The sequence below is a fragment of the Oncorhynchus clarkii genome, chromosome 15, assembly GCF_045791955.1.
Source record: "Oncorhynchus clarkii lewisi isolate Uvic-CL-2024 chromosome 15, UVic_Ocla_1.0, whole genome shotgun sequence".
Classification (NCBI taxonomy): domain Eukaryota; kingdom Metazoa; phylum Chordata; class Actinopteri; order Salmoniformes; family Salmonidae; genus Oncorhynchus; species Oncorhynchus clarkii.
In genome coordinates, this window is record NC_092161.1 from 29,594,901 (window position 1) to 29,608,374 (window position 13,474).

The 13,474-nt window shown below is 44.7% G+C and overlaps 1 protein-coding gene across 5 annotated transcripts in view; it reads left to right on the forward strand.

The window, feature by feature from the left end:
* Positions 1-571: 571 nt before the first annotated feature.
* LOC139367179 (myomesin-1-like) overlaps positions 572-13,474 on the forward strand; it is a 36,853-nt gene continuing 23,950 nt past the window's right edge. The window contains exons 1-12 of one of the 5 annotated variants that reach the window (XM_071105313.1): positions 636-871; positions 1,536-1,772; positions 4,055-4,108; positions 4,452-4,583; positions 4,710-4,884; positions 6,019-6,176; positions 6,504-6,596; positions 7,901-7,989; positions 8,246-8,287; positions 9,783-9,944; positions 11,122-11,283; positions 13,243-13,384. In XM_071105313.1, coding sequence (XP_070961414.1) covers positions 1,591-1,772; positions 4,055-4,108; positions 4,452-4,583; positions 4,710-4,884; positions 6,019-6,176; positions 6,504-6,596; positions 7,901-7,989; positions 8,246-8,287; positions 9,783-9,944; positions 11,122-11,283; positions 13,243-13,384 — 1,391 coding nt within the window. In that variant the 5' untranslated portion in view covers positions 636-871; positions 1,536-1,590. Of the gene's footprint in view, positions 872-1,535; positions 1,773-4,054; positions 4,109-4,451; positions 4,584-4,709; positions 4,885-6,018; positions 6,177-6,503; positions 6,597-7,900; positions 7,990-8,245; positions 8,288-9,782; positions 9,945-11,121; positions 11,284-13,242; positions 13,385-13,474 lie in introns of all 5 variants that reach the window. The other 4 variants (XM_071105314.1, XM_071105316.1, XM_071105317.1 and 1 more) reach the window with 4 other exon arrangements.

Sequence of the window (13,474 nt, forward strand, 5' to 3'; positions counted from 1 at the left end):
CACAGCTGAAGCTCTTCTGGTGAGGAGCCAAGACAACCGTTCGTCAAGTGTAGGAATATTGGCACAGGCACAATATGAGACGGAAATTACACCTTTTATTCCTCTTGAAGATGAAGTCCAGGTTATGGGATCAGGAGGTCAGCCCAGTAAGACCGATCAGAGTGGTATATAGGCCTACCTGGCAAAATAAGATTAAAATGAAGGGGAATATCACTTCATTGGCACACAAGGTCCAACCAAAATGTCATGTTCATGTCAGGCACTCTACCGTGACCTTTCCATATGTGAATATGATATATTGACAATAACCTTGATAGTCATTAATAAATGTAAGGTATACCGTATAAGGAAATACCAATGTTTAAATACCATACTTATAAAGTAATCAGTTAACGGGACACTGACGATGAGTAATGACCATACTCTTTAAATGGTGTCAAAAATACAGCAACGCTGAGTGATGACAGGCTGCAGATGTTTTGTACAGTAGGCCTAGCATAGCCTTCAATATAGGCCAACAGGTGGAGTCATTTTGAACGTTGCAAATAAGTTGTACTCGGCAATGACCAACATATTCACATTTAACTGAACTAGGTTGGGTGTGCTGCTGTCTTCTGAGAGTTCAGATAGCTTCCCTCCGTTCTGCTCACGTCTATATTTATCAGGCCTGCTCACCATAAAAGGACGCGTCTGCGGCTTGGCCATTCCGCCCAGTGCCAATATTATTTTTGTTGAGTAGACGGCTGCCCTGTCCTCTGCTACCGCACCTACCTGCGGAGTTGCCTGGATATCAAGCGTTGTTGGCTTACACCTGGAGTTGGATCACTTTTTCCTTTGCTAGCAGCAGCAGTTGGTAGCTTTTTTGGCCTAGGTAAGTGATGGCAAAATAAATTACCGCTCCATCACCAAAATAGGAGTTTTATATATATTGACAATTCGTTGTTGAATATTATTGTAGGTTTCGTGTGCATGTCGATGGTGTGATTTTTTTTGCCTTGTGATCCTGTGCTATGTCAGCCTCCGTGCACACACTGATATTTGGAATTTCAGATTCACAAGCTCTCCTCACTCTAAAATTGTGCCCTATTGGATTAAACAAATGCACCTGTTGCGTTTAGAACAGGCTACAGTCATTAATTATTTAAAACATCTGAAAATCATTTTAATTAAACGCAGTAAGTATAGGCCTAGATCCATTCGAAAAATCCTTAAAGATTTTAATTCTACATCTATCCAATTCTATTTGGATATTTAAACTATCAGAAACATTTAATAGTAGATTGAGTTATGTGCACAGTGCATTGGACATAAATATGACACCCAAAAATGTTATAAAAATCATCTCTAATCCAATAGAGACAATGAAGGTCATAACCTTTCCTCTGTGATTATATAAAGTAACACAATAACAACAATTTATTATCAGGACAAATTGTAAATGAAACCCAAACATTAAACAAGTAATAGCTTACAAAAATAGACTACATTTTGGAGCAATGCTAACTGTATTGAACAAAACCATTCTCAAACACTAGCTAAGCCGACAGGCAGACTACAAGAGACTCGGGCTGAATTCAGGGCTTGTGCAGGATGTCGGGATCCACACCTTTCTACCAGAAACATCACCGCCACTATGACCGTGGTTACCGCAGCAAGGAGTTGGAATCGGCTGTTAGCCAGTACCAGTCAAGCAGCAGCAGCAGCTATGCCGCCCGTCGCAGCAGCAGCAGAGCCAGTGCCAGTGCCAGTGCCGCTCTCAGTGCCAGCAGTGGGTAAGAAGGAGGAAGACACCCAGCAGTACAGTAGCTCTGGTCCATATCCATCCCATCCATACTGGTGTCAGAAGATACCTCTGCTGTCCTCTTAACCCCCCCCCCCCCCCCCCCCCCTCCATATCATACCACCTATCTTGGTGGTCCCCGCTTAGTAACCATCCTTTCTCGGCTTCTACCAATTTAATTTTTTTCACCTCCACTTCCTGCTTCTACACCTGCCGTGTTAAGGTTTTCTACCACTCCCAGTAACATTCTACAACCTTATCTATTTTCTCTAAAAACATTCTAAAATTATAGAATATGTCTGTGAATCCTGCATGAAATTCCAAGGAGCCCTAAGCATGGATACTGTGCATCCCAGCTTTCATAGCGGTGTTTTCTGCACGCTGCCCCGACTGCTTCTGAACGAATGCACTTTTTCTTCTAAGACTAACCTTTTCTAGTTCTTCTAAGACTAACCTTTTCTAGTTCTTCTAAGACTAACCTTTTCTAGTTCTTCTAAGACTAACCTTTCCCACTATAGTTCAGTTTACCAGCAATAGGACAACTCAGATTCACATTGACTCGGTCGTCATAAAATGTTTGCTGAAGGTTGGGTAGAAGCAAGCTTTACAGGAATGTTATGGTATATGGCTTATAGACTGAAATAGCATCCTGGCCCGTGCATACCATGTCCCAGGGAATGTGAGCTGTGGTAATTATCTCTTCGAGTTGTCTAAACCCCAGTTTAATTTGTTTCCTTTCTGAAAGTCGTGTTTCCCTATTAAGAGGTTTTATTTTGTTCAGCCAGTACAGTATTCCGTTGGGGGACTTCATCTCACACTAAGCAAAGACTTTGAGTGAGTCTATAAAGCATATGGCTTTTAAGCATACTTCTCCTAGAGCCTTCTGCTTCTTTGTGCTCTGGAGACATGGTTTGACGTTGCCTCTGAGTTAAGGCGCAGAATGACAGATTTTTACCTTGTCAGCTCGGGGATTCGATCCTGCAACCTTTCGGTTACTTGCCCAACGTTCCTACCTGCCAGGCTACCTGCCGCCCCTGGGACATTAATTGCTGTTTGAATTCTTTATTTTATTGGATGATGGCCTATTGAAATGTTGGGGGGGGGGGGGGGGGGGGGCCTTCATGATTGAACCACGTGCTTTCAGGAATTTACCCAGCTTTCCCTGTGTTTATTATAGTCTGATGATGATGGTGACATACTGACGATGGTGACATACCAGCAGTTATGCACTGGAGATGTTTATGGTATTGTGCTGACATACCAATTGTTCCGCTAGGAATACTAATTGAATGCGGATTGCCTTTCCTGCATTCACATTCTGGAATAAGAGTGCGCCTTATCGTAATCCATCTAGATTAGTGTTTTTCCAACCCTGATCCTACAATCCCAAGTGGCATTCTCAGGGGTCCTTGAGGGTTGGGGCGGGGAAACAGTCATCCTGATGGGTTTGCTTTTCTGTTTCATAGGCGTCAGTGTTCTGTCGCACCTTCTCTCTGTTTACACTGACAGAGACTCGTCCAGGCACTGTGTGGGGTTGGTAGGTTCCTCCCGTTCACCCTTCTTGCTCCTGTGGTCCTCCCACACATTATGCTGTGAGGGACCTCTGGGGAGTACAGAGACACGATGTGAAAATTGTCATGGTTTATGAGACGGGCTTCCTGAGCTCTGGTGGTATTTTCTGTATTAAACATGTTCTTATGTGTTCCGTCTCTGCTTTTCTTGGAGATCGACTGCCAGCATCCTCCTGGAGAATGACTCCAATCCTGATCCCACTCTCCATTCTCAAGGATCTGGCCTGCGTTTGTTGTACGGGATTATCACGTGTGATATGAGCCACGTGTTGGTTGTATGCACATTGCAGACACATACGTGATGTGTGGGGCCCTGTTTCTTATTGCCTGGCGATGTGTTTGGCCAATAATGCGCAGTACTGTGCACAACCTGTTGATATTGCGAGAATCAATTTGGTGCAACCCAAATAATGCTCGTGCTGAGTGTTCGGTTCGTAGAGTTTCAGGTTGGTGGGTTTTTCAGCTGCGGATCTCTCCTCTCCTATTCCTTTTTCAAGAGTGATGAAGTCGCCTGCGTGTCTCCCCCCTTTCACCTCCTCTCCTTTGACCACCATGTTTCATTTCATTCCATCTCGTTGGTCCATTTTATATGTGTGTGTGTGTAAAGAGTTTGAGATAGTAAAACAAGTGTCAAACACCGCACACTGCTGACGACAGACGGCCGACCGTGTCTTAATTCTATCTTTTGATTTTGTCATTGCAGACATGTCGTTGCACTGCATGAACGAACGACGCCTATCCCTTGTAGCTACACCAGGTTTGTTGGTAGACGATGCACTGCTGTGCACAGGGTTTTTCTCTTTCCTCTTTGCACAGTTTGAGAGATTGAATAGAAATGCAGATAAATGCGCCTAAGTCACCCTCCTGGTTGATAATTCATTTTGAACTTAACTGCTGTGCTCAGGTTTTATTTATTTTTGTTGCACAGTTTGAGATCGTTATAAAAAAAAATGCTGCTAAACCCACCTAAGCCACCCTCCATGTTGATGATTAATATGCCCCGCCCCGTAACTTAATTTCTCCTCATCCACCCCTCCAGATTACATTCACCTTAGTTGGATGTTATTACACTGCTGTACTGACACTATCCTGTGTCTTAGACTTAGTTCCTCATACTCTGGCCTGGAGGAGAGCAGACTGAGCCCAATGCCCAAGAGAGCAAAGCCCACCTACCTGGCTATGGACAAAGAGAACCAGATTATCGGCTATGTAGTGCCCATCTTCAGGGGCAGGTAAACGAGCCATCGACCTTTGAACCTTAGTGATATTTTATTTATTTCAGCGAGTGGTTCTGACCAATGAGCATGAAAATAACCCCACTGCCCACTCCCCTCCCTGGCTTTGCTCCCCCACCCTAGTCAGGAATATGCCAGTGGGTTTTCGGATACTGAGGAGGCCCGGGTGAAGGAGAGTGCTGGATACATGGCCCGGAGGAATCTGTTCACCAGTGGGTTGGAGATGGAGCGGACGGAGCAGACGTCTAGGAAGGTGTCCATGCGCGAATCAGCCGAGCGCATCTCCCTGAGCAAGAGGGTTAGTTCAGGATCCTGATAGGATCATATAGGAGAGTGTGTTCCTTTGTCACATCACATTGAGGAATACTGGATAATACTCTCCCTCCTGGCATCAGAATGGGGAAAATGTAGTCTTTGTGACGTCTTAGAGGGTGGGATTCCATTGTGACATCACATTGGGTAATACTGGAAAATACTCTCTTTCGTGATATCGTAATGCATTATAGTTAGTTTGTTGACTTCTGACTGGACAATTCTTTCTCTTTGTTAGATCACAGAGTGACATTGTTTCCCTCAGTGGCGTCATAGAGAAGAGTATTTATTTACCTTTGTGACATCATAGAGAAGAACATTCACGTTTGTGACATCACAGAGGGAACACCTTAAGAAATCCATTAGCAAAGTATCACAGGAAAACTATTGCCACAAGAGCCATGTTTCAGTCCATTGATTCATTCTTCTCTGCTTCCACTCCCCTTGGAAGCTTATTTGTGTCCCTCAACCAAAGGGTTTATGTCAAGGAATATCCTGCCCCAATCACTCAGGATGATCATAAGAGCTACAGTAACCATTGAGTGGGGGGCACACACTATATTTAGACTATCACCCCTCTGCCAACACGCCATGTCACTGGGCGAGACATTCCTCAGGAGCTCTGGTTTCTGAAGACACAGAGGGGTAGTGTTCATCGAGTGTTGTCGGATGATGTGTTAAGGGTTATTGGATCCACAAGTAGGTTTTCATACCCATAGTTATTCCGAGATCATAAATCAATGACTCATTAGGACTTCGCTGTGACCAGAGAAGTGCATGGAGTCTGCATATGTAAAGAGGTCAGATGCCCGAATCCATAACTTGATATCAGCCCATGTAACTTTTTTGTATTTTTACTTTTGTTACTTACACAGATATCAAGTTCGGATTCAGCTCTGACTCATTACCTCGCAAATGCCTTGTTAAATGCCTTGTGTTTGTTTCGAGGATGCATCATGAATTGATGGGCAAGGGTTTTCTGCAAGGGTTCTGGAGGTATAGTGTTTTACTGTTGCACCATGAGAATGTGCTATGATAATGTGCTGTGCCTGTTATGCCTGAGAATGTGTTGAGCCTTGCGAAGGCTCTATGAAGGCTTAATGAACACATTGATCCCCAGATCTATGAGAACGAGGAGCACCACAAGCGTATGAACAAGGATAGCCTGATGCACGCCCCAGAGTTTGTGATTAAGCCTCGCTCCCACACGGTGTGGGAGAAGCAGTGTGTCAGGCTGCACTGTACTGTCTCTGGGTGGCCTGACCCACGGGTTGTCTGGTGAGTACTGCACTCACACACACATGCACATACATGCACACGCACACACCTCCCTGGATACACCTTAACATGACCAAGTGATCACTAACACAATACACACCAAATCAATCCCTTATGGATAGAGCATTAGCAATTACGGCCCTCTCAATCCTATCCTCATGTCATCGCACTTAAAAACTATAAAACACACTATAAATACTTCTCTGGTGTCTATTTAACTGGCGTCTCTATGCTGATTCAGAGCTGTACTTTAACACTCCATTGTCCTGCTTTTCATCCCCCTCTCTGCTTCCCTTGCCTTCTCTTCTCTCCTCTTTCCACAACAAGGTACAAAAACAATGTGACAATCGACCCAATGGCCCACCCAGGCAAGTATAAGCTAGAGAGCAGCTACAACGTGCACTCATTGGAGATCAACAGGTAGGCACTACCCCAAAGCCACAGGATCTTCCACTATGTACCACTCATCTCAGAGTAGGAGTGCTGATTTAGGATCAGTTTAGCATTTTAGATCTAAACAAATAAGATTACATGGACATGCGGGCACCTGATCCTAGATCAGAACTCCTACTCTGAGTCGCTTGATACATGCATGCCCATGTCTTCTCTGTGAGGCTCATTGCTGTGTATTAACAGATACTTTCAAACAAGCCACAGTCATCTCTGGCTGTGGTAAAATGTCAGTGTGATGTCACCACCACGTCCCTTTAACACCCCTTCATGGTGTAATACAATCGCCACTCTCAGGAAAGGTCAGAAAAACGTTGTGGTGGGCCAGAGTGTGTGGGCACACTGACAACCATGGGAATGTTTGGACGGGCTCACATTGGGAACTCGAGGGACAGTGGATTGTGGTTCTTAGAAGTAGGTTTGAGAAATGTGTGAAATCGAGACCCCTCTCTGACTCTCGCTCTGTCCGTCTCTCTGTCTGCCTGTCCACTAGCCTGCCTGCCTGTCTATCGGCCAGTGCCCTGACGAGCTCTGTGAGCTGTAGACAGACACCAGAAGGCTGTTGGTGAAGGCTATACATGATCCGAGACATTTTGCAGCTTGCCTCTCGATAACAAAGAGGACGCCTAAAGATAGCCCTTTTCCCCCACCAGAGGAATTATTTGGAGATAGAGGGCCCCTGTTGTGGCTTATTTTAGGCCACTTCACAAAGGACTTAACACTTAAGTGTCTCCTGAGCTGTGTCAGATGGAGAGAGATATTATTTTGTTTTCTCACAGTCGTCCAAACTCAACCACACATGTAGCTTGTTGCTTCCTCTCTGTAGAAAGTTGGGAAGTATATTTCCGTGATAGAATCTAAGCACACATAACATTCATACAGACGCATCTAGCAGCTGACACATGATGGCATCATCACAGTGTCTATTTATTCCCAGACTATTCCCGGCCTGGAGTTCTGGAGCATTTTACAGTCCCAGCTCACATAGCTGTGTGTTGATTTCCATGTCCGAGCGGGGAGGGGGGTGGAGAGAGGGTGTTAACGTACACGTGAACCATTAGGAGACAGAAACATGTGTATCTGGGACATCGATTCACCTCTCTCTCTCACTCTCTCTCTGTCTCTCTCTGTCTCTCTCTCTCTCTGTCTCTCTGTCTCTCTCCCTCTCTCTGTCTCTCTCTGTCTCTCTCTGTCTCTCTCTGTCTCTCTGTCTCTCTGTCTCTCTGTCTCTGTCTCTCTCTCTCTCTCTCTCTCTCTCTCTCTGTGTGTTTCAGATGTGATTTCGATGATACTGCACAGTATCGTGTTTCTGCCATGAACAGCAAGGGAGAGCTCTCCTCCTTTGCCTCCATCGTTGTTAAGAGTACGTTTCAATATGTCACAGTATGTTATTGCCTCTGTTAGATAACGGGTCGTATTGTGCCTCTGCAATGAAATAGAGTAGACAATAACCACCCATGATTACTCCATTTTGACAACCACTGTCCTAATTGCTGCTCTCGCAAGGTGTATTGTAAGTTTAAAAGAGAGAAAGTCAATTCTTTGTCCCATTTTTCTGTCAACCACAACACAGTAATAACATGTTAATAACAAGCACCTATTTGTTCATTCTACTCTAGGATTCAAAGGAGAGGTAGAGGAGGCTCTCCCCATGCCCAGACGTAAGTCAGAGGAATATAATATCATATGTACTCATACTGTATATAGTCACTTACTCAATACTCATATATATTACATGTATAGTATTAACATGAAGAAAAAAAAGATATACTAATATATACTAAACCGTATTAACATAAACGATTTGCAGTATGCTAAGCTGGAACACTGTGGTTAGTTTTGAGGAGAGGGTTGGAGGGAGGTGGTGGGAGGACCCGGGGAAGCTATGGGTGCTAACAGCTTTTTTGTTCCCTTGACACTGGGCACAGCAAGGTCAACAGACAATGAAGGTAACAGGGTCTTTATAAAAACTCTGCTCTGGTTTGATGGCGTCTTTGGCCTACTTAGAGTATTCACTGTGTCACTCAATGTGTATGCATGATCACAATTTGTGCATCTGTTTGGAAAGAGCCTTAGTAATAATCGTTGAATTTCCTGGGAGAGATCCACAGATGGTTCAGCGTGACAAACGTGACCCTTTTTTGAAAATCGCAAACAACAGAATACTTGAACGTTTTGGCAAGTATGAGGTTTTTGAAATTGTATGTTATAGAGCCTTGGAAGTTGAATACTGTAAACTCGAGTGTGACATGAAGCAATATAGAGAAACAAACACTATAGCTTACAACCTGGATAATATTGATTTGAGAATATAGATTACTGTCATCTGAAGAGCATCTGATTCGCTACATACTAATTCAGAGGGGTTGGGTGAAATGCGGAAGACACATTTCGGTTGAATGCATTGAGTTGTGCAACTGACTAGGTATCCCCCTTCCCCTACACGGCGACGAAGCCTGAAGAGTTCTAGTTTTATCTAAACTCAATTGTCGTTGATTAGTCATGTTCATAATCCCTTTTCAACGAATATTACAATCGAATTAGATGCTAAGATTGGACATATGTTGGATTGAAGTCTTGAACTTCATCTAGGGTTTTCATATGTCAAATGTGCGTCACTGTCTACGGGCATGACGTGGAACCTTAGTTTCCCCAGTGCGGTTTGTACGCACTGCGGCGAGTATTTGGTGTTGGAACACTGCACTTAGTGATGTTAATGGTGTTTTTGGGTTGTCTTTTGGGTTCATCAAGGTGTTCCTGTTCACATCCCTGTCTGTCCCTGTCATGGTTTTACCCATGTCTGTATGGGGTTGTTTTTCATGCCACTTTCTCTTGGGAGGGAATGGATCAAATGTAACGCTACCAGATAATGTTAAGTTACATCATCGATCATCAATCATCCCAAAATGTCAAAAATGTATTGTGAAAAATGCAATAAGAGATAATGACTTGCATTGGTTTTTGGACACAGATGCTAAAAAGTTAGCATTTTCGACGAACAGCTAATTGCCCTTTGTTCGCCCATCCCTTGGATTTGAATAATAATGCACGCAGGTGTCAGATTTCAGGTGTGTCACACCACACAGTGTTGCATGATGGGAACACAACGGCGACCTGAACTCTGACCCCATGTTGTTTGGTGCTCCTTCCTGTCAGATGGCCTGATCTCTGAGTATGGCATCACCTTTGATACCCACATCGTGGACGGGTTTGGCGTGTCGTTCGGACGGGAGGGCGAGACCATGAGCCTGGGCGCCACAGTCATCATCTCCCCCAACCTGGCACGCTACCAGCCTGAAGTTCAGTGGTACAGAGATGGTAGGTGAAGCCCCAGAGCTCTGGAAACTCTTGCCAGTGTTTGAATAAGGTTACATGGACACGCAAGATCTGATCCTAGATCAGCACACCTATTCTGAGATGCTTGATACATACGACCCCTGGGCTATGGAGAGAGACACTCCTGGAGGTTCCTTGGCTGAGACCTACCCAGTTGTCATCTGTGTGATACATTAGGCCACTGATACTGTATGTTCGTCTCCATGTCTAAGACTCGCTGATAGGCAGAACACATGAGACCGAGAGCTACTTGTGATTATGTGTATGTCAGCTGTGATTAAGGTATACTGTACATATGTCATGTGTTTAACATATTACAATTAGTCTGTACCCCGAAAAGTTGTGTAGGTGTAGGACCAATTCAAGCCTGTAAAATGGGTATTCAACCAGAGGTTCACAGCCCCACTAGGGGTCCACAAAGGTACTGCAGGGAGTCCTCAAAAAAAAAAATATATATAAAAAAAAAATATATATATATATATATACTGTATAAAAATAAAAATAATATTTTTTTTTGAATGACATACCTACATTAGAAAAGTGGAGTAGATCTTCTTTCTAATGATGTCAACTTTATTTCTCCGCTTCTAATATTTAGATAATTACACTCATTAGACCCTATCACTGACTTGAGTATCAGACATAGGCTTTGAAAAAGCACCCACGAATAGGCTACCAGTGCGGCAAGTGCTGCTGGTTGCTGGTAAGCTTTCTTGGCTTGGCTATTAATTTTTGCCAACACGACTAACCTTTTAACCCTTTACCCTTATGGGAATTGGGCTTATGGGACAGGGCTAAATTGAAAAGATTCTTACAGAAGAAATAGGAAATGCATATGCGTAAGCACGGCAGCAATTGAAAGGGAACAGTTTGGAAATGATGGGAAAATGATAAGACCAAAGTTGAGGACTCGACAGTTCACCTGACACAAGACTGAATTATCCTTCACCTGATGATAAGACAAAACTGGAAAACATTTGTTTTGCTGGCATATGATGGTGGTCCTTGGGTCGTTAGTTTTCCTGGAAGGGGGTCCCACCCCCTCACCCTCACACCCCCTCACTCTGTGTTTGTCTTTAGATCTGACTAGGTTATCCATCCATTATAACCTCATCTCTCTCTTTCTCTCCCTCTGTGTGTCTCTCTCTCTCTCCATCAGATGTTCTTCTGCAGCCCTCCAAGTGGTGTCACATGCACTGGAGTGGAGACAAGGCCACGCTGACCCTGACACACCTGAACAAGGAGGACGAGGGTCTCTACACCCTGCGCATCACCACCAAGTCTAAATACGAGACCTACTCTGCTTACGTCTTTGTCAGAGGTGGGGAACTTACCATGAGCAGCGCTGAACAACACTGTTGTCTGTGTCACATTATCCCTCCTCCTCAGTCCACTACATGCCTTGTTTACAGATTGTATTATTCACACGCACAGTGTGTGTGTGTGTGTGTTTGAGCGCGGACAGAATGGCCTCTTGTTTACCGCCTCTCTGTTTCCACGATGGCCCTGTCTCGTGTTCTGTGTGGCGTGTGGTCAACAGTCGATCAAGGTCAAGATCACACAGACACCTCAGCTGACACCAGATAATAAGGACGGCCCATGTGTTTGTGTGTGTGTATCTGACCGCCGTAGTGGTCTCTAGTTAATCCCACTACACACGCAATGGAAATCGCCCACTATGACCACAGAGACGATCAACTCCTGTCACGATCTCTGGCCTGGTTTTGTATAACATGGGACAAATGTTACAGCCAACTTGTTCATCTTTTACTGTTGGTCGCCAGCACTAAGTTACTGACCTTCTCTGTTGTTCCATGCTACTCATTCTCTTGCTAACAGAGGAGACATGTGCTCTGTACAGAGTGTGAACAAGATGGAAATAGGCCTTGCTCTCTCTGTCATTGGTCAGGGTCACATTGTAAAGGAGAGGCCAGGTACACTGTCTGTTTGCGGACACAGAGACCCCATAGCAGTCGAGAGACTGACAAGGCTATTCTCAGTGAGCTCATGAGCTCAGATATGGAATGAGTTTGGCTGTCAACAGAGCTGGATACTGTATATATATCTCTTCTACCAGGAGTGACAATAGCCTGCTGAGTGTCCTTCTAAGCCACAAAGAGCTTTCTCTCTCTCTCTCTCTCTCTCTCTGTCTCTGTCTCTGTCTCTCTCTGTCTCTCTCACTCTCTCTCTCTCTCCACTCTGTCTCGATCTCTCTGTCTCTCTCTCTCCCTCTCCATTCTCTCTCTCCCTCTCCATTCTCTCTCTCTCTTCATTCTCTCTCTCTCTCTCTCTCCATTCTCTCTCTCTCTCTCCATTCTCTCTCTCTCTCTCTCTGTCTCTCTCTGTCTCTGTCTCTGTCTCTGTCTCTCCCTCTCCATTCTCTCTGTCTCTCCATTCTCTCTGTCTCTCTCTGTCTCTCTCTCTCCCTCTCCATTCTGTCTCTGTCTCTGTCTCTGTCTCTGTCTCGCTCTCTCTCTGTCTCGCTCTCTCTGTCTCTGTCTCTGTCTCGCTCTCTCTGTCTCTGTCTCTCTCTCTTTCTCTGTCTCTCTCTCTCTCCATTCTCTCTCTCCATTATCTCTCTCCATTATCTCTCCATTCTCTCTCTCCATTATCTCTCTCTTCACTCTCCATTCTCTCCATCTCTCTATCTCTCTCTCTCTCTCTCTCCACTCTCTCTCTGTCTCTCTCCACTCTCTCTCTGTCTCTCTCCACTCTCTCTGCCTCTCTCCTATCTCTCTATCTCTCCATCTCTATATACATCTCTCTTACACACACACAGTAAAATAATATCAGGCAGTATATAGTCCTACAGTTTATACAGCTACTGTACACACTTGCATAGACTTACAGCCCACAGACCACATAAGATACAGCACAAAATGTTTTAGCAGCCTCTCTCACATTCACACTGAATAAGTCAGTCCAACGCTAAGTGGCTAATTCTGTTTCTCACTTTATGGGAAGTGTGTGTTCTGTCTCTTTAAGAGTCGCCTTTCACTGAGGTGCATGCTGCTGCTAATTCTGTCCCATCTGCTCCAGCCTGCTCCGGGGTTGTGTTTAACTTAAAGACCAGTAGCATTCCTGGCACTAAGCCATGGAGCCACAGATTTCTGCTGGGAGTACAGCAATGTACAGTACGTGCACTGTATTTCAAAACAACAAGCCACAATGAAAATACTCTAACCGTATACTATAGAGATCCTATGATCCACTATGGATTCTATATGTGAGAGTGAGTGAGAACTACACATTTAACTGACAATGTGTGTGCCTGTATCAGATGCCGATGCGGAGGTGGAGGGAGCCCCTGGCGCCCCTCTGGATGTGAAGTGTCAGGACGCCAATAAGGATTACGTCATCGTGACCTGGAAGCAGCCGGCTGTGGACGGTGGCAGCTCCATCCTGGGCTACTTTGTGGACAGGTCAGTACCATCCCCCATCACTACATGCCAGTAGTAAATCCTAGGCTTGTCATGACACAGCTAGACAAACACAGGAACAAATCTCCCTTA